The sequence below is a fragment of the Alexandromys fortis genome, unplaced genomic scaffold, assembly GCF_014885135.2.
Source record: "Alexandromys fortis isolate MF-2015 unplaced genomic scaffold, M_Fortis_MF-2015_v1.1 scaffold_8_9099976_23576923, whole genome shotgun sequence".
Classification (NCBI taxonomy): Eukaryota; Metazoa; Chordata; class Mammalia; order Rodentia; family Cricetidae; genus Alexandromys; species Alexandromys fortis.
In genome coordinates this window covers 1,143,544-1,167,133 of record NW_026067899.1, presented here as the reverse complement: position 1 = coordinate 1,167,133, position 23,590 = coordinate 1,143,544, and the positions used below count along the sequence as shown (strand labels likewise).

At 46.0% G+C, this 23,590-nt stretch overlaps 1 protein-coding gene and 1 long non-coding RNA gene across 5 annotated transcripts in view; one reads left to right on the top strand and one right to left on the bottom strand.

The window, feature by feature from the left end:
* The window catches only part of Map3k20 (mitogen-activated protein kinase kinase kinase 20), a 147,074-nt gene that overhangs the window by 105,456 nt on the left and 18,028 nt on the right, over window positions 1–23,590 (top strand). For 2 of the 3 annotated variants that reach the window (XM_050121435.1, XM_050121443.1), the window contains exons 12-16: window positions 11,446–11,490; window positions 13,486–13,516; window positions 13,609–13,748; window positions 16,173–16,235; window positions 17,583–17,675. In XM_050121435.1, the coding sequence (XP_049977392.1) occupies window positions 11,446–11,490; window positions 13,486–13,516; window positions 13,609–13,748; window positions 16,173–16,235; window positions 17,583–17,675 (372 nt within the window). Of the gene's footprint in view, window positions 1–3,587; window positions 8,773–11,445; window positions 11,491–13,485; window positions 13,517–13,608; window positions 13,749–16,172; window positions 16,236–17,582; window positions 17,676–23,590 lie in introns of those variants that run through there. The other variant, XM_050121454.1, reaches the window with a different exon arrangement.
* Window positions 7,640–17,609, bottom strand: LOC126488191 (uncharacterized). Of its 2 annotated transcripts, XR_007588610.1 has the most exons (3): window positions 17,525–17,609; window positions 17,069–17,231; window positions 7,640–11,521 (listed from the first exon to the last, which is right to left on the bottom strand). It is a non-coding gene; the product is annotated as an uncharacterized lncRNA (long non-coding RNA). The 2 variants fall into 2 exon arrangements; XR_007588609.1 differs by having other exon boundaries at window positions 17,069–17,576.

Genomic DNA, 23,590 nt, shown 5'->3' with positions numbered 1-23,590 from the left:
CAGCATGCCTAATCCCTCCACCTCTAGCTCTTCCCTGCCCTGCTCCTGAGAATTGAAGGCCTGCTCTGGTCGTAAAGTGTATAAAACACCAAAACACCACATATTTAAAGGAAAAACCTATTTAAGAGGGGAATCCCTCCTTCTGGATCTTTCCTTAAGAACTGGTATTCTCTCGGAGCATTTGTACGTTGAAGTTACTAGAGTACAATCTGCTGTTGTTGGGCCATCCGTTAGGGTCTTAGCACGCTGTTGGAACTCTGCTGTTGAGCAATGGATAACTGGAGTGGCTGGGCGGCCAGGAATGTCTGGGTGTGTCAGAACTTAGCCACATTTGCTTTCTAAGATCGAGCCGGCCTGCCGCTGACAGTGATGACGAGCATTAATATTACTTATTAATTCAGTGCTATGATTATGAGCGGCATAAAATGGGGCAAAGGCTTCTCCTGGGACAGGAAGCCTGCTTGCTTTACCTTTAGAAAGACCCTTGCTCTCTCCTAAGCCCAGAGGAGCCCTGGGTCTTTATCTTCTAACCTCGAGTTTAAGTTGTCCGTCAAATTTGAGATCGCGGTTCATCATTCTTCTAGATTTTAAGTAAGAGTTACTTTCAGAAAGCAAGAAAAGCTTACGATTGGTCTTTCCAGAATTTTCAAGTGGGCAGTTTTGATCCACTTCAAATCACAAGGAATGAGAGATTAAAATAAAGTGATTGACAAATTTATCAAGGAAAAAGTTCAACGCCCATCACTTTGTGTTCCTCAAAGACCTTTCGTATCTAGACAAGTCTTAACCTCCATTGAACAGCCTGTGATATATTGCAAGATGCCATCCCATGTCTAAAGAATGAGAGAAATTGTTTCTACCTCCAATTCCTATGGAGAAGCCCTCTAACCCCCCCCAAAAAAAGAGAATGCATCTAAATATTACAGATTTACCCCTTTTCAAAAATGCCCTTGGTAATCCCAAGAATGCCAAGGTCAGAACTGCATTGCTGTGCATAAGACTGTCACAGGATACTAAAAAGGTACCTCACTTCTGTGAGTGAGTCCTGTGGACTTAACCAGTAGAGGGGCGAGTCTCCCGTTCAGAATGAGTGGGTGCCGGCTGGATGCGGCACCCAGGGCAGGCGGGAGCAGGAGCGAGAAGGCAGCCTGTCCCTGGAGCCCATCCGCTGAAGGCTGGGGGCTCTTTTGTTTTGCTTTTTAAGTGCATTGAAACCTTAACTGTAAAGCACTGCATGGCTTGACTCCATCTAAACGCAGTATTGTCAGGAAACTTTCAACCGCCTATTAGAGTGCGCTTTAGAACCTCGCCTTGGCTTTATTGGCATCAGTTTTGCTAAGAAATTATGGGCTGCCTCGCACACATTATTGCTGCTGGTAACACCGTTGTGGATTAAAGAATAAAACGCCACGGGTGCTTAGTAGGTTGTATCTTGCGTTTTTTAAGCTCCAGAAAACTTCGTTTAAAGAAAGTGCTTTGCGGGCCACCAGCTAACGAGGGACAGCATGGTGCATGTCTCCGCGTGGCTCCCTCCCTTTTCCCTACAAGGCCCAAGTTTTCTTTGTTTATAATACTTGCTTTCAACGTCTCCTCTGCCTAGAGCCGGTATTTCTAAGGGGAAGGAGTTTATGCTCAGGTATTTGATGAGCAGCTGCCTCCTTTTATCCTCACTTCAGTTTCTAGTTGGCTTTAAACTTGACTGCTGAGAACAAGAGACATCTTTTTTAAAAGTGGCAAGACTGGGCTTATATATATATATATATATATATATGTAGCTTCTTCTGAAATACAACAGCCGAACATTTGCACGACTGCACAAAAATACTATCACATAGATTTCAGGGATACGGTTTCCTTCCTAAAGCTGACACATAAAAGAGGCTTGGAACGATGCGTTCTCTGTGCATAACTAGGGTGATGCTGATTTTTAATTATTGTTGCCGTTTGCTGTCTTAGAGATAAAGTCTTTTTTGAGAAATATTTATGGAGCGCCTAAGAGGCTAACATTACATGAGACGAGACCTCAGCGATAATAAAACAAATGAACAGCAAAGAGTTCCTTAGAGTTTCTATCAGCTGAAAGCCAATTTGAGAATGTTGGGAGGATGGCCATAGGGAGTGAGGCCCTGCCCCATGAGGCAGGACCTGAGACTGGCTGGACCCCGTGCCCTTGATACAGAGCCTGCAGTGCCAAAATTCTCTCCTAATAGAATGAGCTGGTTTTTGAAAACAGCTCAACAGGAACTCAAATTAGAAAACAAGGCGATGGAGATGGCTCTGTGGCTGCACGTGCTTGCCAGGGCAAGCCGAGTGGAGTCCCTGGAGACCACAGGGTAGGAGAGACCTGACTCCCAAAGGTGTCCTCTGACCTCCACACATGCGCCTGAGGCATTCACATGCCTGCAGCAATAGTAGATAAGGTTTTTAAGTTCTTAAAACTTAAAAATAAAAATGGCACTAAGTATTTGGTGCCTTCCCAGTCAGAATGTGAAGCTCATCCGGGAATTTCACCGTCCGTGCATTTCCCCAAGTTCATGCATGTGATGTCTACCCACTGTATTTGCTTAGTTCTCAAAAGGAGATATAAAAACATCATTTTAAAAAACTTTTTTCAGACAGTATTTCTCTGTGTAACAGTCTTGACTGTACTGGAACTCACTTTGTAGACCAGGCTGGACTTGAACTCATAGAGATCCACCTGCCTCTGCCTCCCGATTGCTGGGATTAAAGGTGTGCTCTGCCACTGCCCAGCTAAAAACATCATTTTTATATCCTGACAGTTTTACTGTAAAAGAAATAGAACCAGACATTAGAGATTAGGCTGGCTGTTGAATTACACAAGGAAGAAGATAAACACTTATTACCCCCACGACAGTGTGAGAAAGAAAACATACATAGACAAAGCTGCTGTGAGCAGTGACGACAGCAAGGAGCAGTCTCGGGATCCTAAGCATGCTCACCCAGTTTCCCCAGACTTAAAGGTTAGAGACAGGCTCTAGAATTTGTTCCCAGGTGGGCTATATAAGAACCTGAATGAACTACACAGCGTCAGATCTAGCTGGAGTCAGTAATGAACGGAAGGAACGAGAATAGTGGCCTTCAGAGTGTGCTGGGGCACCAGCCCGTGAAGTCCCCAGCCAGACACACAGCCTAGCTGCTTCTGCCCTTCCTCTGAGCTCTTTCTTGGGATTTCTGGGTTTTTTTTTTAACTTGAGATTTAATCTCTGCTTCGTTTCTTTTCTTTTTTTTTTTAAATTAATTGAGTGATTAACCAAATGTTTCTGTACGGAGGTGAAACTAGGAATAATTATAAAGAGACCATCCTAAAACCTTTTTTGTTTTAAGCGAAGCAAGGACTTCAAACTGGTCCCTACCTGTCCATTTGGGATTTGGCTCATGGTTGGTGCTTTGCCATCTTTCAGTTATGATTTCCGCTGTGATTTGTAAATTATGGCTGAACCTGCCAGGATGTCCGTCTTCACCATTCACCTCCTGCATAGTACCAGCTGATGTTGTGGTATCTGTCTCCTGATTTAAACTGGTACTAATCTCTCTTTTCACCTCTGTCCTTTCTTCCCCTTTGATAGCTTCTCTTGCCTCTTGCTGCAAGGATGTCTGAGGAGTCTTACTTTGAGTCTAAGACTGAGGAGTCCAACAGTGCAGAGGTGTCATGCCAGATCACAGCGACGAGTAACGGGGAGGGCCATGGCGTGAAGCCGAGTCTGCAGGCCATGATGCTCATGGGCTTTGGGGATGTCTTCTCAATGAACAAAGCAGGAGCTGTGCTGCATTCTGGGATGCAGATAAACATGCAAGCCAAGCAGAATTCATCCAAAACCACATCTAAGAGGCGAGGGAAGAAAGTCAACATGGCCTTGGGGTTCAGTGATTTTGACTTGTCAGAAGGTGATGACGATGATGATGATGGTGGTGGTGGTGGTGGTGAGGAAGAGAATGACATGGAGAATAATAGTGAATGACGGCAGAAAGCAATAAAATCGAAAATGGTTGGGTTTTTTTTTTTTTTAACAAACAGAAGAAATGTATTATCTCAGTCTGTGCAAAAAAGCAGCATAGGGAGGCGAGCACCAAGCACTGCATCTTAGGCCGAGCTCACGGAGGGCAGTTTCCTCATGGGGTGACTTTGCTTTTGCATCCAGAAAAACAAGGCAGGGAAATTAAGCTAAAAGCATATTTATCAGCGAGTGTGGTGCCTGGTTATAGAAATTTGTAGTTACATACATATCACGTTCTTAAGCTAACGACCTTTGGGCCTTTCCTCTTTAAAGTGCATACTGTGTAGTTTGTATTTGACAATACCGTATTTCCTTCACTCGGTGGGTTGGGACAAGTTCTACTCCTGACTCCACTCTGACGCTTGTTTCTTCCCCAGCACACTGAGGTTTCCTCCTTGTACAATACACTGTAATGGCGGAAGCGATTGATGACTGTAAAACCCAGTTACACAAAAAAAAAAAGGCTGAGATAAAAGATTATTTTTTAAAAATGCTTCTTCAGAAATACCTAAATGCCAAGAATTTTCAAACCAAATAGCACACAGCTCCTCCAAGTAAAACCCGAATGGTGTTCTCTAGTGACATTTGAAGGAGAAACACTCTGATTTGAAGCAAGCAGCAGACAGTGCAAGCTTGCATCCCCCATGCTGGCTGGAAACATCCTAATATGAGCACACTGTCACCCTAGGCTTAGCTTGTCCTTTGCACAGAAGCACATGGTCCCACAGGGACCTGTCTAGGCACGAACAGGCTGAGCACACTCTTGCTCTGAACATCCAACAAAGACACTCTGCTTTTTGTTTTCCAGAGGTACATAATAATAATCCTAGATTTTAACCTATGTGCAGGAAAAATGCACACTATAAATAGGAAAGACAAATTATCCTTCTTAGACACAAGTGCATTCCGACACAGCGTCGCCCCCACCTCTTTCTTTCCTTTTCCTGTGCTCTGTGATGTTGGGTTGAGAAATAAACTCAGGTGCTACTTACCATGAAGGCCAGGCTACCTAGAGACACTCTCAGTAGACAAGCTTATCTCTCAAAACCTACTGGAGCGATAAACTCCTATAAAAACTACAACCAGATCAAAGGCAAAACAAAACTAAACTCTTGATCAGCCTAACTCAGAACGAGTGTCATTCACTAGACAACGAAAATGAAGCGGCTGTGGTGGGCCTCTTTGTTCAGAAGCACTAACATCAGGTGGGTGTGTCCACAATCCTGGCACTTGGAGGCTGAGGCCGAGGGACAGTGAGTTTAGTAACAGCCTGCTTGAGCTGCACAGCAAGACTCTGTCCCAAGAAAGGATTAGAAGCCACCTACTAATGTTTATGAGGATGTTCGCCTACTAAGTCTTTGGGAATCTGAGATGAGATGTGCTTCTAATCCTCCTGGAGAATGGAAAAGTACCACCAAAATGAGAAGCGTACACTACAGCTTCGTGGGGGGGGGGGGGAGTAACCAGTGCAGCGTTCTGGGTGTCTGTCTGCTGGGCAGTCATGGTCATGACAGGAAGAGGATCAGAAGAAGGTGTGTGACCCTGTAGCATAGCGCCAGGCCGCGGCAGGTGCCACATCGCACCGGCGACAGTTAACTGCCAAGTGAAAGGGACACTGAGAAATGGTGGGTTCAGTAACCTTCTGGGTTACCAAACCATCGATTGCAAGTGAGGCTTGCTCAGAAGTATGAAGCTAAAAGTAGAGAGCTTTCAGGAGAAATAGAGAGAGCAGTTCTTAGGATGTAAAGTGTGCAAACAGATTTAATTCGGTTGCTCTGGGAACCTGTGTACCGTGGCCAGGTCCACCTGTACTGGGTGTTTACGGGCAGGTCCGGGTACAGTCCGCCTGAGATGGCTCCCCCTCCTGCCTGCCCTGCTCTAATCCTCTGCACATACATATTCTAGACTGGTAGCCAGGCCACTAAAACAGAACAACTTAGGGGGAGCAGAAGGGATGCCTAGCAATTCCTGCTTCCCCAGTATGCTGCAAGTACTTGAAGGAGACAGTGGCAGCAGATGCAGGGTCTTAAAGCCTCTTGCACATCTGCCCAGGAAAAAAATAGAGGCTTTTGATCAACAGGTCTACCGAGTTCTCGAGAACAGCTAGATGACTGCCTGCTAGTGAGTGTGCTGTCGGGAAAGCGTGCATCACAGAATGCTGTGGTTTGAAGTGCGTGCTAGAGACTAAAGCAAGACTGAAGGAAGAGGAGGCTGGTGGGGTCAGAAAAGGCCTGGCTGATGGGTACCATTTGCAGACCTGAAGGTGAAGGGATCTCTATGAGGAATGAGTTCTCCCCTAGAAGGAAGAACACACATACACCTCACCACCCGCTAATCAAGAGTTGGTTTAGAACATACAAACGCCATCGAAATAATGTTGTTTTCCTAAATTAATACCTAAATCCATATTCTATATAAAAATTTTAGTGCATGAAAAGCCAGCCAGATAGTGTCACTGAGGGGAAGGTGCTGGGTTCTAGCCACAGACTTAGGTTTACCATTACCAGGCATATGTCTGCCATCTCTTAACTGCTGCTTCTTCTCCACCAATGTTGCAGCCATGCTCATAGCTCAGTACTCAGTCATGGAGGACTTGGGGCGGGACAGAACCAGCCTTGGTGAAGAGCTTCTAACACTTCTGTCTGGAGCCATATAATACACCATTGGCTGTTTGACGTCTGCTCCAACACGTCAGGCATGGTGGTGCACGCCTTTAATCCCAGCACTCGGGAGGCAGAGGCAGGAGGATCTCTGTGAGTTCGAGACCAGCCTGATCTTCAGAGTGAGTTCCAGGACAGCCGAGGGGGTGGGGGGAAATTGCTCAAGCATACCTGAAATCTGGCTCATATAAACAGGATCCTTTAGGGGTCTCACACCATCTGTAAAAATTACTAGAAAGCTGTAGATTCAATTAATTTCATAAAGAAATGTCTATTAGCCACGTGCAGAATTTCTAATAATGCAAACGTGGCGCTAGCTCAGTGCTTGGATCAGTTTTTGAAAGGACAAACGATCAGTGTTAGATTTCATTCCAAAGACCTGACTTACAAAGAAACACACTTCAGAAGTTAAATCCCAAAACAACGTCAAGGTTCAGAATGAGAATTAGAACTCTAGAGTGTCGTAACAACTGTCAGCCTGACAGCTGAATACATCACCAGTTAGCTTTCTTTACTGGTAAAGCTGAGCACGTAGAATTTGAGGACCCCTGAGGTAGTTCCTAGCGGGGATGTAATGTCACCTTGACCAGCCAGAGTACTGCCTAGCCTGGTGGCATCCCGCTTGCCAGGGACAGCCCCACCTTGCAAAGATTCCCATCCGAAATCCCCACAGCACTGTCCAGTCCCTCACACGTCTGCGAGTCCAGCTCTAGTTTTTCCCCAGACAAAATTACCCCAGCCTTTTCAGAACGCTAACAACATCTCCTGCATTTTAGGAAGTTATAGCTTTTTCTCAGAACCCTGGTTGCGGAAATGATTTCCAGTTGCTGGCAGGAATGCTCTGAAATGACTGCACCTACCTGCGAGAGGGGTGCTGGCCCATTAAGGTGACTCCACAATGGTACAGCCCAGGTGGAGATGCTGTCGTTCTGCAGAGTCATTTCAAGGGAATTTTTTCTCATCTTTTTTTTTTTAAGCACATTTTTATTGTTTCATGAATCACCAGTGGGATACGGTTGAAGGCACAGGGCACACTGCTTTTGATGCTCTGAAAATACTGAGGACTGTTTTGGGTTTGTTTTTTGTTTTGTTTTTTTTCAACCCGTAACTTTAAAAACAAAATGCAATGAATTAGTTAGACTTTAAACACCAGCTGAGGTATTCACACCTGATCCCCATTAAAATCAAAGGGCCTAGAGGAAGGGAGGGACTTAGCAGAGACTCAGACCCATTTCCCTTCAAGTTACTGTGCATGTATATAACTTGAGTTTTTCATTAGCGTGTTAAGATGAAAGATGGTTTTAAAACCTAGTGAGTTAAATACGGATACTTTGAAAACGATTTTGCCACACTAGACCGGGGCAGCCTTGTGAAACTCGTCGAGTCCCGCTACACCACAGACACACAGGAGAGCCTAATTCTTTCTATAATCAGGCACCGTCTGCTGCTTTCGAGAAAGGCCGCTTTCCTGGGTAGACTTCCCCACTGCCGCAAGAGGCTCCACCCTGCTGGATGTAGGGTAGCCCGGCGGCATTCTGTGATTGAAAGATGAATGTCTATCAGGAAATCGGGACAGGCCCTGTCTTCTCGGACCCTAGCTTTGTGGGCACTGTGTTGCTTGTGTGAGAAACTTTCTGGCATGTGGTTAGCTATTTCAAACTAGAGTTCGGGCACTAGGCAACTGGTTTACAGCGTGTGCGAATACTCTTAATTCCGACCTGACACACTGCTTTTGCACTCTAGGGAACTGCTATAGAGAACGTTTCTACCCTTTTTGAGTGTGAGCTTTTAATAGGCGGCATCACCGCTGTGTTTCCATAACAATCTTCCCCCCCCTTCGCTCTACTGCAATGTTATTCTGAGCAAGTCTTATGCCAAATGCTGTGTATAATGTCTGTATGGGAGATTAAACTGCGATCCTGTTTGGTCAGACTGTGTAGTTGCCGGCTTCATAGTTGGAATTTGATATTCCAGCACCGAGTCCACAATGTGTTCAGAAATCCAAGTTGGTGTCATACATTTCGTTCTGATGTGAACTTTTCTCTGCTTTCCTTTGTTCTAAGACTCCATTTTGCAATAAACGTTTTGACAGTAAACCCCTGTGCTGTGTCGCTGTGTACATAAGATCTTTGTTAGACTGGATTCCCAACATCCTTTGAGGAAATCAGTGTCACGCACACGCACATGCACGCGAGCACTATCTCTTCTCTTCTCAAGTCTGATGGAGTATAAATAGTGAATTACTAAAGTGATGGGGCAGTCGTGAGGGATTTTTTTTTTTTTTATCCCCAAAGAAAAGAGAAAGGCTTAGAACTCATCCCCGGCAGATGCGCTGATATGTTAACAAGGCACAGGGAACATGAAGGAGACGCGAGCCTCTGTGTGGCTGGAGATCGTTAACTCTTAGCCCCTGTCTTGCCAAATTCAAACCTTCTTGCCGCGGCGCCTGGTCCCAGCCCTCCTCTCACTGATCTTTGCAAGCCTCTGTCGACTCCTGCTGGAAGGCATGGCAGGCAAGGCTTAGGTCTTCCTGCGCCTTGACGCTGACATCCAGCCCTGGAGCGGCGAGCACTTCGCTGTCCTTTGCACACTAAAACTGAAGATGTCAGCTGTTTTGTTTACAGTCTTTATCAAGAAATAGTTATTCCTCAGTCTTGTTAGCACATTTGGAAATTATATAAAAGTCAAAACACCCCACACACCCCACATCACAGTCACACGGGCACTGACACACATCCTGTAGAGACGAGCCTTAATGCAGGACAATCCTTCTGTGGTAGTATCTCGATGTCTCTTCCTTCACACTGGTATCCGCGGTGGGCGGGAGGGATGGCATGTTTCTGCAGCTGTGGCCAGCTGCCCCACGGAGAGGTAAAACCTGTCGTGTGTTTTCTTTGCTTGAGATCCACTCATCCACACGGTTCAAGCGGGCGAGCATGCTGGGTGACTCCTTCGTAGAGCGTGTGTTTCAGAGGAAGGACACACACGAGTAGTGGAGTATGTAGGGAACGTGGCTGACTTCAACACACGCTTTATAGCCTTGGAACCTACATGTAGTACTTAGAGTCTGCACATCCACGCTTGTTTCAACAGTGGGGTTCAAAATAATAAAACCTGCTCTGCCACACCCAGAATTGGCTTCCTTCTCTTTTTACTCCAACACAAACTCACTTCATCCTGTGTTCCAGTTAAGTGAGCATGCCACACCCACGGCAGCCCCACGGCCAGTATCTACCCAGTTGTTCTTCCTTGCCTTCCGTTCCCCCATTATATGCTGTGGGACATCGATCTTCGTATGCCTATCAACACAGAGCAGACTACCAAATAATCCGAATACATATGTTCTTCACGCTACCATTTCATTCTATAAGATAGCATGAGAAAGATTACACGGGTGGGGCTAGAGAGAGAACTGGGTTGGCAGAATGCCTGCTCTACATGTCTGAGGACCTGAGTTCAAGTCCCAGCATATAAATAAAGAGCCAGCTATTGTGACATGACCTCATATCCCAGTCAGGGATATATATGGGGCAGACAGGCGGATAGGTCTCTGGCGCTCATTGGCCAGGCGGCCCAGCCTAATTGATGAGCTCCAGGTCAGAGAGTAGGACCTGAGGAAAGACGCACCAAGGTCGAGAATTCCAAGGGTACACACATGCATGTACCCACACACATACAAATATGCAAATATACCAAACATTATGCATTAGTAACTAGAAGAACAATGATAAAAGTGGCCTTTCCTGAATATAATCCACGGATGTTCCACTCGGGACTAGTAAAATTCTTTATAGGGATCATGCCTTTCCTAGCAGTCTGAGCTTGTGGTTTTGCAATAAATATCTCTAAGTTGGGAAGATTAATTTAGCCCCGTCAGACTGTCGCACTAGCAGTAGAAGCAACTGCATTCAACTTTCTTACCTTTTTCTTGCTGTCCTTTGAGAATTCCACCCATGTGCACAAAGTGTTCAGATCACACCTCCCCCGGTCTAATCCCTTTTCCCTCCCTGCTCACAAAGAAAGACCGTCTGTAACAGGCCCAGTGATACTTTGGCATATTCTTTCGTGAATCATGAGTCATGAATCATGAATACACATCTTGACAAGTCAAGTTACTTGAAGCTATTGGCTACACCACACTCTAGCCCACGGGATACAGGCCTTTTCAAGTTATGAAAGATGTGCTGTTTAGCCCATAACCATGGAACACACTGATGACGGGCTCTGCAAATCCCCATTCCACACGTGTCCCTGACAGGGAGATGTGTCGGTCTGTGTTGGAGCAACTCGGAACCCAGATACCTTAGGACAGTTCCAACCTCACATGTTCTGCCTCCTCCACGCAAGGGAGATGCTTAAGCCCCAGAACCCCTGTGAGAATAGGCAAAACAAGTCACCTGGTTACTTATGGTTGTTTTGGAATTTCCGGTGGTAAATTTTCCTATTATCCTACTGCTGGTCGAGAATTCCAAGGCTTCTCTGATGGCTGGTGAATGTCAGAAAGGCCTTGATCTCAAGGCCCGTGCCAAAGAAGACTCTACCAAGTCCCCCCTTAAAGCAGCGCATAAAGTAGCATGCATTGTTGCCAGGAACTGACTTACAAACTGGCTGCTGGGCTCAGCGTCCTTGGACGCTGAGAACTTCCCCGGAAGGTTGAGGGAAAGCCAGAGGAAGCCAGAGCAGCGGAAGAGCTGAGGTGAGAGGGACGCACCAGAAAGGTGAGGGTAATGTCGCTTCCCTTTCTCATGGCCTTCATATCTCCCACGCAGCTGCTGCCTTCCTTTGAGATCAGTGCATGGGACGAAGACGACGTGGTAAGCTGCTTCTGCTGATGCCTCATCCGACCTAGACAGGAAGCGGGCAGAATTGTCCACATGTTCGGAAGTGCGGTTAGGGAGAGCTGGAGCTAACGAGCAGAAATTAACAAGCTTCTCTTTTACATAAATAAATAATTTAGTTGTGGTTGAAAATAGGGACTCAATAGCAAAAGCAACTAGCTCTTCAGATATTATGAGAGTTCCATCTTCCTAACTGGCTGTGAAAATACTCCAGAATATAGTAATACCAATAGCAAGATAAAAGCTATACTATATTATATAGAATATATATCTATATATACCACACACAATTGTGTATATATATGTGTGTGTTGTGTGTGTAGTGTATATATATATATACTCCAGAATATAGTAATACCAATAGCAAGATAAAAGCTATACTATATTATATAGAATATATATACCACACACATATATGTGTGTTGTGTGTGTAGGATATATATATATATATATATATATATATATATATATACACTCCAGAATATAGTAATACCAATAGCAAGATAAAAACTATGATTCAGGATGCCAAATACACATTCTTGAAAAAAATATTCAATTCTTAAACTTTCCTTCGATGCCAGCACTACACTTGAACATGGAGGAGAGAGACAATGACAGGCTGGAATTCCCTGCACAGGTTTCCCCCCCCCCCCCAGGCCCGCTCATTACATGACAAGATGCCTAACTGCCTCCCTGACCCTGGCCTTCCCCAGGAGGAATGGACAGAGTGCGCCCCATCATCTTACATCCCAGGAGGCAGGATACTTAAGTCTGCAGGAAGGCTGCGTGCAGCTCCGGGTAGACTCCCTGAGGAGCAATCCCAGGTAGCCAGTTCTCTCTCCATATCTGCTTCCTTAATGGCAAAACAATTTTGAGAGCTGCTGATGAGAGACTTTGGGGACCCGCGCCTGTCCAGGGCCATTTTACAAGCTCAAGGGCATCATTACGTGAAGAAGGAAATAAAGGTGAAATGCTAGCCAGCCCTAGCAAGGATGGGCTCCACCCCAGGGAGACAGACACCCCAGGACATCTCAAGGGAAAGAGCCTGATTGGGAAATCCAGGATACCTGCTTTAGACCTCAGTCTGGTGTGGGGCTGGGGCATGCCTCCTCTACCCTTTGTGTTTTATAAAGTGAGCTTCCATCAACAGAAGGCAGCTGCATAGACCCCACAAAGTAAAGAAGCTGGGTACCAGCTTCCTGTCTCTCCCCATTCCCTGAACCCTAGAAGCCGAGCCTCTTGCCAGCCCCTGCCCTGAACTTAATTGCTTCCTCCCCAGCTACGAGGGTGGTCCATCTCCTTTGAAAGGAAATTAATTTGAAAGAACTGAGTTCTCTGGGTTATTTTTAGTCTTTGCTGCAAGGTTAAGTGACTTCTATGCCATTCAGCTAAAAGTCTATTGTCAAGGGACCCGGGGAACCAGCATGACTAAGCCAGGCCTCTTTTCTGTGTGTCTTCACCAAGGTAATGTTAGGCCACCAGTAAACAGGTGTCAGATGATATACAGACACAAGGACCCCTGGGTAGAACCACCTCACTCGACACAGAAAGTACCATCTTTCGCATGCCCCTCCCCTAATGGCTGCCAAGGCTGAACAGGCCTAGTAGGGGTCCTCATTCTGTCCATCTCTCTGTCCACTGCCATGTGACCCTTGCTACTCATACGGTTCCTGAAATAAGTACCGTGGCAGTCACCACCTGCAACGTGTAAATTAAAACGTCATTACTGAGCCTCCTCTAGGAAAGACAGAAGCTCTCTCCCAAGGAAGTCTCTCAACTGCCCCATGCCTCCTACAGGGGGAATATCTCCAATTTGAAAGCTTGAGGCTTTAAAACTACAAAGAGGGCTCTTTCATCTTCCCCTTGTGGCTAAGTTAGAGACATCTGAATCTACTGGAAACTGTTTTCTTGTTGAGAATGGCTAAGGCCCGTATGTGACCCTCCCGAACCTTGTGTGTCCTCTCTTCGCAGTACTTTTGGGTTCAGCAGCTCGTCCGGAAAGGCAAGTGACACAAATTACCTTCTCGTTTATGGAGTTAACTTTGTCGAGCTATGATGTCGCCTCACTTCCTGCCTTCTACATGTCTCCCCCAGGTGACTCTTCAGTAGAGATGAGCAGCTATGCGAGCTTGTTTAAGGAAAACAACATCACAGGCAAGCGGTTGCTGCTTCTGGATGAGGAGGACTTGAAAGACATGGGCATTGTCTCCAGGGGACACATCATTCATTTTAAGGTACCCGGTGGGAGAGCATCAGTCAGTCAACTGAGTATGTGCTGGACACTGGGCCATGTGTTAGCGAGTAGGGATAAACCCATCACAGTGGAGGACATCAGGGGCTGAAATGTCAGCTGCCACACCTGTGCCGCCCCTGTTCCCACCGCAAAACCCCACAGCAGTTACCTGGCCACCATGGTGTAACACCCCTGTACTGTGAGGAAGCCTCTGGTCTGGGGGTGGGGTGGGCGAAATACTGTACACTATCCCGTGGAATGACAGCAAGAGAGATGCCTCAAAGAGGAGAGGGCTGGGCTGGGGGCGGATCTCGGAAAGGAAGTCATAAAGGCTCAGAACAACGAACATTAGCCAGGTGAAGGAATTTGCACTGCAGGTGTGTGAGGGAGAAAGCCTTGTGGGCCAGAGGACCGGAACTAGAAAGGGGGAAGGGAAGAAACAATGACAAGAACATGGCTTGTCACTTAAATCCGCACCCCCACAAAGGTTCTGCCAACAACCCCCTTTTACTCAGAGTACCTCACCCTCGTTTTCCTATGCCTGTCCCACTCAAGTCCAAAGAGAAGCAATTGTTCATATTGTTCCAAAGAGCCCAGACCTTGTACAAACCATGTCTGTAGTGTTCTCGGGACAATGGCTAGGCACTAACCTACCAGAGAGCATCTGCAAGGCGAAGCTGGACCATGATGTCTTCCCCTACAAGGAGGACAAGAAGACACATGCACAAACATCCATTGCAAAAACTGGCCAAGCACGTAATCTCTCCTGGCTTAGGTATGCCACCACAGGAAAATTTACTTTCCTCGGGACAGAGGTGTCTGCACTGCCAAAGAGACATTTTGTAAATCTTGTCCAGTATAGCAGCTGCCTTCTCCCCCAGCCTCCTGGGGAGGAGCCAATGTCTGGAAGAGAACTAAGTGTCCCATAAGCACTCCTTACATTGTTGGAAGTTACATTTTGCTTTAGAAAAAAAAAAAAAGTATCAGTTTTCCTGGGTTGGGATTCTTAGTCTGTGCATGGTCAGTTCCCAGAAAAGCTGAGTAATGGCTGACCAGTACTCCAAGCCTAACTATCTAGAGCAGAGGTTCTCAACCTTCCTAACGCTGTAACCCTCATGCTGTGCTGACCCCAACCATAAAGTTATTTCATTGCTACCTCATAACTGTAATTTTGTTACTGTTATGAACCGTAATGCAAATATCTGATATGCAGGATATCTGATAGGTGACCCCTGTAAAAGGGTCATTTGATCCCCCCCCACACACACAACAAAAGGGTCTTGACCCACAGGTTGAGAACCACTGCTCTAAACTGTCAAACTGTCCTCTATACAACTGTACAATACCCTTTGGTTTGTTTTTGTTTTTTTAAGACAAGGTTTCTCTATAGCTTTGGAGCCTGTCCTGAAACTTGCTCTGTAGACCAGACTGGCCTCGAACTCAGAGATCTGCCTGCCTCCCAAGTCCAAGTCCTGGGATTAAAGGCTTGAGCCACCACCATCCAGCCCTCTGTATGATTCTTAGCATTTCCTGCTGGTTCGTGCTGAGGTTGCAGCCTTCCTGATGGCTTTGCTGGTCCACTCCTATACCCAGTTGTGTTCCCAATCATCCCTGGGACAGCTGTGTGCTAAACACTGACACACTAACTTGCCCTGCCCAGCCCAAATTTGAAGGCCAGCTCTATTTACTGTTCACTCTGAGGTTTAGCATCCCCGTCCGGCTTATTGGGTGTTTCATTCCCAGCATCATTTCGATTTGGATTTCCCGCATTCGTTTTCTTAATTGAATTATGTTTTCATATCTTATATTGACTTTCTATTTTATTCATCTCTTAGATTTTATCTTGGATTGTTCAATCATTCTCTTGAATTATTTAGGATTTCTTTGAGGTCATTTCCCCCTGGGGTCCTTTATTCTGGGATAAGTAATTTTTGGAGGAGACATGTTTTTCTGGATTTTTTTTTTCAGATTTGCCCATTTGGGATTGGTTGATTAAGCAGGAGTGTGGGCTCAGGTCTGGTAGGGTCGCGACTGTTTACCTGCTGGCACCAGAAGTGTGGGCAGGGACATCGGGGCCAGGGAGTCCTTCATAGCTGCAGTCAGGCATTAAGTTGACTACAAGGTGTGACCCAAGCTGTAGGAGCCTGGCAGGCTTCACCTGTGGGGCAGGAGCTACATGGGCCGTGGTTTCGCATCCCTCAACTAGTCTCCTGTTCCTCCCAGTGATAGCAAACTACCACCTCTACTTTGACGAGCAGACATATGTTCAAGCAACATTCTTGGAGATGTTAACATCCCCAAGATAGTCTATGTACTATGTAGAGAATCTTTTGCGGGGTGGTGGGGGTGGGGTAGGTTCAGTAATTTTAACCACCTTTGGTATCTTGAAATCATTAATAAAGTCATGTGATCTTTCTCCTTGCAGTCAGCTATTGAGAAGCTAGCCCACGATTACCTGAACCTATTCCACTTCCCACCGCTAATTAAGGTGAGTGAGGTTCCCTCACCGAAGGCCCCCTACTTTTATTGGCACAGGCACCTGCCACGTCCACACCCAAGTTTGCTAATGTCTCAAACTGTTGTTTGATGTAAAATTTAATTACATCTGTCCAACAAAAGCCCCTTTGATGACTATGATCTCTGTGAGTTACACACATGTGTTTCCCACACTTTGGAATATTAACAACACATTCAAGATAAGAATAGTGCCCCTCACAGACATTGTAGGTGAAGGCCTCTGGCCTCGTGCCTGATTCTAGAGGCCTTTAAGTTACTAAAGGAAGTCACACACCAGAGCTCTGGGTTGCCACTTACCCTGGGGGTGGAGGAGTGTCATTCAAATAGAACATTAAGCGGCAGTCCCCTTCCCTATCCATGGGAATACACCCCAGCACCCCTCCCTGCAGATACCTGAAACTGAGATTAGCGAGATTAGCACCAAACCCAAATATACTGCTTTCTCCTGCCCGAAGATGCCTGTGAGAGAGTTTAGTATATAAACTGGGCACAGTGACAGACTGACAATAACCAGTAATAAGTCATTTTAAAACTTAAGAACTGTTTATTTCTACAACTTCTATTTAAAACGTTTTTTTTTTTTGACCAGAGTTGACTGCAGGTAACTGAAAACGTGGGAAACAAAACCATGAACCAAGAGGGACCTACTGCACTTAACATCCGGTTGTGACCATAGCCTAAGAGTGCATGACATGATTCATTAGAAAATTAGCAAATGCTTGGGACTATTCCCCAGAGCTGTGCTAGCTCGCCAGCAGCTATGGCTTCTCATCTCTCAGCCCTTGGGTCTCTCAGTCCACATACCTTGGAGAAGCTGCAGATTTCCTCTCTGGAAAGAGGGTAGAGATGCCTTGAGTGTTTTGACTCTTTCTCTCAGTCTGTTATCTTACCACACATCCAGTGCAAAATGTGCTTCCAGCAAGAAGTGCACAATGCCAGCTGCATGCAGAAAACCACCCTAGTGACACTGTTGGGAAGAGCATAGGAGAAGTCGCTCAGCGGGGTTCTCGCCGCTGTCTCAGTTCTCTTGCTTTCGGCCATTAGTTACAGCTTATATCTTAATCTAATGATAAAAGTTCAATAAGAGTAGAATGGAAACCCTGTTAGCACCAGGCACTGGAGAACTGCAAAAGTGCAGGCAGGCGTTCAGGCCTAGGGACCCCTTGACAGTCAGAACCAGGAGTGGGGCTGACCATGAAGTGTGGGCTGAGCAGTAAGGGCCTGGTGGGCTCTTCCCTGGGGGGGAGGGAGCTGCTTTACCTGAGAAGTCGAAGTGAAGACACCGTCTCTAAGAACCTTATCTGCTTTTCTATTTTAGGATTCAGGAGGGGAACCTGAAGAAAATGAGGAAAAAATTGTGAATCTTGAACTTGTGTTTGGTTTTCACTTGAAGCCAGGAACTGGCCCACAGGTAACAAGTTTCCAACCCTTTGGGTATTTTCCATCTGGAACTCAGTGGTTTTTCTGCCCCAGCCCCAACCACCTGGTAACATGATTGGTAATAAAAGTGTAGACTAAAGACTTCGTCAAACAGAACCTAGCTGACAGGCTGCCAACTTCCTCTGGAATCCAATCAGAAAACGTATAACTTCTGTCAGTAAAGAAGCCTGGGGGAGACCACCCAAACTCTCAAGATCACATAGCAAAACACAGGCCGCGTGAGTTTTGGCGCTTGCTCACTCTGCCTTCTGGCTCCTGACTCTTGAGGAAGGTCAGAATAAAACCACACTGAGAGTACAACAGAGACAACGTGGGATCTGGGTTACCAGCTCCAGGAGGGCAGCAGGGCATTTGACCTTCACTCATCCAGTGAGGCCTGGGGACGGGGGATGGGGAGGTGCCGGCAGTGGGGGTGGTCTGCCTAGGTGGCACTTGGACCTGTGTTACCTCAGATTACTGTAAATAGCTAATAGTATCTATTAATTGTTATATGCAAAGAATATTTGTATGAATTACTTTTTCTCATTGCTGCAAAGAAATGCTGGTAGAAGCCACTTAAGAAAAAGGGATCCTTTGGGCTTGTGGTGTAAGAAGGGATAAAATCCATCACAGGGGGAAGACGTGGCAAGCATGACGTGGCATGTCACGGCTAGCCACATTGCCGCCACACTCAGGAATCAGAGAAACGGAATGCTAATGCCTGCACTTGTTACTCAGTCTGGGAGCCCTGCCCACAGGATGGTGCCCCCACACTCAGGGTGGGTTTTTCCTCCCCAGGGCCTTAACTCTCTCTGGAAATGCCTTCTTGAGACCCAGATGGATGTCTCCTAGATAATTTCTAAATCCAGTCAAGTTGACAGTGAAGTTGAATTGTCACAATGCTAGCATATAAATGCGACTCTTCCCTAATTTGCGGATGTGGATGCTGGGACGCGGAGGGGCTAAATGCCTTGCCATCCCAGGGTTACATACATAACCAGAAAGTAGCTGGATTAAAATTTTGTTTGATTTGAGGTTTGGTTTTGTATGTTTACAGTGTGTGTGTGTGTGTGTGTGTGTGTGTGCTCACGCGTGCACACAGGTGCCCTTAGAGTCCAGAAGAGGGTATTCCCTAGAGCTCAGATTCTTTGGGAGAACAGCAAGTGTTCACAACCGCGGAGCCATCTCTCCAGCCCCAGCCCGTGTTTGACCACTGTATAACTTGTACTTTTGCTTTGCCGCGTCAAGGGACTGATACTAACTCCTCCCACCTGTAGCTTGTATAATTAGGGAAGGTTCTGCACAGGCCTGGCTGGTCTCTGGGCCATTGCTTAATAAAACCTTGCTTTTCTCAAGCCAGTCCAGGCTCCAGTGCTTGAGAACTGGGGGTGGCTGTAAACTGTGAGGGTTGAGTTTCACCTGGAACTTCGAAAGCTGCTCTTTCTGGACACCTGTTGGGGAACGTTCTGCCTTCACCACCGCAGAGTATTGATGAACTAAGGGTGGGGGGAGGGGGCTCTGTGTGTCCTCTCTTCTGGCCATAACATGTAAATACGGGAGAGCTGTTCTGCAAATTACTGTCTGTCTACTCGCTCTTGTTAGAGGCAGAAAGAATGAGGGTGGAAGTGAGTTCCTTCCTCTCTGGCAGCACTGAAGAACCTTCCAACCCTGCCACATACTCGAGTCTGTCCATAGCAAACAAGGTGTGTGTTCCCATCTGCCTCCTTTAGTGTCCTCAACTCCATGATGATCTAAAGCCTTCTTACTGTAACCTGATTTGTAGGGGGAGAGGGAAAATGACCTTGATAGAGACTTGTCAAGAAAAGCTTCAAACAGAAAAATGTTTGCAGGTACTGAAAATATATACTTGGTAATTTGGAAATCTGAAACATATTTTTCAGTAAAACTCAGAAGCTATGATTTTTTTTTTTTTTACTATAATGTGTACCTTTTAAGTTCTGGGCTCTAGACAAGTACAACTTTTGATAGTCTGCATCCCTGGTCACCCACCTAGAATTGTCTGTCACCCCACACTCATTCAGCACACAGAACCGAGGGCCTACTGTGTGCCTGTATTTTTGCTGAGTGCTCAGAATACAGAGTCAGAAAGTACAGCCTTGGCTTACAAGGAATCCACAGCATCTGGAGGGAAATAGACAAGATCAGTGAGTGGATACAGACCACATGCATCGGTCTTTGCACACACACACACACACACACACACACACTCGATATACGTCTACTTGTAAGTAAGAAAGAAGTGAGGGATGCTCTTAAAGTCTCCCTGATAAAATGATTCTAAAATTCAAACTGTAGAACCACTGGGATTTGTTTGGTATGGAAGGCAGAGGGGACCGGTATTCATGAAGCCAGGCAAACATAGGAAGCACCTCTTGGGCTCCTTTTCATGGACCTGATTCAAGTGTTTTCCCCTTGGGAAGACTTAACACAGAGCAGGGAAGTGGTGTGATGAAAATGAAGGCCAGAGAGGGGCTGCTGACCACAAAAAGACCCATTTACCGTGCCAAGCTAAGGAACCAAAAGGTTTCAAACCGAGCAGGTAAGAGCTGGCATGTGTTTTTACAACATTGCTCAGAAACTGAGAAGGGCGAATCTGGGGAGAGCCAGGCCAGTGTGGGGAAGATCTGTGAGTCAAGAGAGAACCAAGCTAAAAGTGAGGAGGACAGCTGGGCAGTAGTGGCCTTTCATCCCAGCACCCTGGAGGCAGAGGCAGGCAGATCTGAGTTCGAGGTCAGCCCGCTCTACAAAGTGAGTTCTAGGACAGCCAGGGCTATTGCACCAAGTAACCCTGTCTCGAAAAACAAACAAATGCCCAAAATCAAAAGTGATGAGGACAAACTGGAGCAGAGCTATGGTCCCAGGACACATCGAGATGGAAGCCATGAGACTTAACACCTACTAGAGATGGGATGAGCGAGAGGAAAAGCGAGGAGCCAGGACCGGGACAAAGGTTTCTAACTGAGCAACTGGATAGATGGTGTTATAAAGCAACAGATCAAAAGGCAACCCTAATGTGTGGGTGCCCTGTCAGGGTGCCAGGAGCAGAAGGAAGTAGCTGGGGAAGGTCTAAGCTTTGCGCTGGAGCTCGAAGAGGTTGAGGAAGAGGTTGATGAAGAGGTTGATGGGCCACCTCAAAATAGCTACCTGAACACCACAAATGAAACCCGTCTTCAGAGACTTTCTAGAAATCGTAATATTGTATGACTGCCATCTCACCATTCCCTTGGCATTTATGCCAGGTGCACGTGACACAATGGTGTCTTCACTGATAGAGAAACAGATAACAGGACAAAGTCTGTGGCTAGCCTGGGATGAGGCAGCCACAGCCAGAGCCAAAAATTATGGTTTGATTTTTGTTTCTATTGTGTATGTGCTAACTCATTGAAGCCATCTCTAAACCCACATAAAACAGCCAGAGAATAGATTACTATCTTGTTCTACAGTACCCCACTATGGCACTCTACACCCTAAACAACAAAATACTTCTTCATAAGCATGCTTTGAATGGCAACGATAGTTCATATGAGAAGTCTGGACCCTTAAAGGCAGAACCCATTAGGGGGAAAAAGACTTCCTCAAAATTCCTGTAAACTGGGTTCTCAGAAACCTACTTTGCAACCTGCTCCTAGACTAGAAGGAAAACCTCACAAGAAACACTCTGTAGCGCACCACGCCCGTCTGGCTCTATGAACTACCATACAGTTCGTGAACCAGGCAAGGGGCTGGAGATTGAAATACACATAAACTCACAGACAGAGACATGGATCATTCTTGATGCCAGAATGCTCCAAGAATGCCCCCTTTATTGTGTCCAGGGGCAGCTTATATAGGGGTAGCCACGCCCCAGCCAAACGCACCAGAAACCACTCCCCTGCCATCAGGGCCTCCTGCAAGCTGTCTCAGAGCAGAGGAAAACAAGTTATTTACAAGAAATTCAGGATCTGGGGGTCACAGCTCCCAACAACTCTGGAATTCTGAAGTCCTCCCCAAATCTTTGTTTGATGTCACTTTTCTTTCACAAGTAAAATGAGAAGGATGTCCCAACAGGAGCCACTGGGAATAATGCATGGCAGTGATTCCTTTCGTGGGAATAATGGCCACCTCTCATCTCTGCCTTTGACTGTGGAGTCACTAGGCCTCTGCGTTGTCCTAACAAAGTGCCTGGCGGAAAGGATTCAAGGGAAGATGGATGCATTTTGGACCCACGGTTTCAGAGAATTTCAGTCCCTTGTGGCGGGGAAGGCACTTGCAAAGCAGTTCAGTTCTTAACAGGGTCAAGGCTGCTGACATCAGGGTGGACTAGGGAGCAAAGAGCATGATGGGAACAGGCAGACAGACATAGCCTTCAAAGGCCCACCCCTGGCGACTTTCCTGGACCAATCAGACCCTACCTCCTAAACATTCCACAACTTTCTAAAAGAGAACCACTGGGGCTGGAGCTATGGCTCAGTGGTTAGGAACATCGGCTGCTCTTCTGGAAACCTGAATTCAATCCCCAGTAACCACATGGTGGCTCACAACCATACATATAGGATCTGATGCCCTCTTCAAGCATAAAGTCATACATACAGATAGAATACTCATATATATAAAATAAATAAATCTTTAAAGAAGAAAAAAGAGAGAAGGAGGGGCTGGAGAGATGGCTCAGAAGTTAAGAGCACTGACTGCTCTTCCTGAGGTCCTGAGTTCAACTCCTAGCAACCACATGGTGGCTCACAACCATCTATAATAAGATCTGGTACCCTCTTGGGCCAGCAAACATACAGACAGACAGAACACTGTATACATAATAAATAAATAAATCTTTAAAAAAATAAAATAAGAGAGAAGGAAAAAGTGTTCCAAACATTAAATAAACAAATAAATCTTAAAAGAAGAAAAAAAGAGAGAACCATCATTTAAGGAAATGTGTTCCAAACATGAGCCCGCACATGTCATTTCAAATGTTACACCATCTCAATAACTTGATGCCTACCAAAACAAAAATGAAGATTTAATTTTATATACAAATAGCTTCAGAGGGCAAACCCTTCATTACAAGAGGTCAGCATTTGTCCTAGGAGTTTATATTAAATGACTTTTTTTAGCTTCAGTTTTTCACCAAATGGCTTCTGGCCTGAGACTGATTCAAAGACCCTTAGGAACTCATCCCTATCTGAACGTGTGTGTCTTCACCACGAGCCAAGATGTCTGCATGATGCCTGGTCTACAATCTTTATTTCTCCTGCCGGCAGCCTCCAGCGCTACAAACATCCTAGACCTTCTCCCACCAGCAAAATGTCCTTTTTTATTCCCTGCCCTAAAACAACCTAGCAGGGAGGAAAAGGCATATTTATGCCAGTGGTACTCGGATGAAGATGGGCCTTCCTCTGGTTCAGTGGTCCTAGGCCTTACTCTAGACAGTGGTCCCCAACCTTCCTAACGCTGCCGTCCTTTAATGCAGTTCCTCGTGCTGTGGCGATCCCAGCCATAAAATTTATTCTTTGCTACTTCATAACTGTAATTCTGCTACTCTTATGAATTGTGATGTAAATATCTGAAATATGATCCCTACGGAGGTCTCGGCCCACTGGCTGACAACCTGCTGCTCTATTTGACCAGCTCTAAAGAGCAAAGTTAATTATTTATTTTAATAACACACATATATAAATATGGAAATTACGGTAATCAAACTGACAGAAATTGGGTCTTCCTAAGCTTGACTATCTCCCGTGTGAGAGGTGGGAGATGACTCTAACTCCTCTGATAACTATGGCCATATCCTACTTCTGACTGACACTTTGCAAACATTGTGAATGCCATCTTTTCAACTCAGCGTCATGGGGGCAGCACCCCTGTATTAGCCTCCCTGGGAGGAAGCCAAGGAGAGCTGAGGTACCTTGC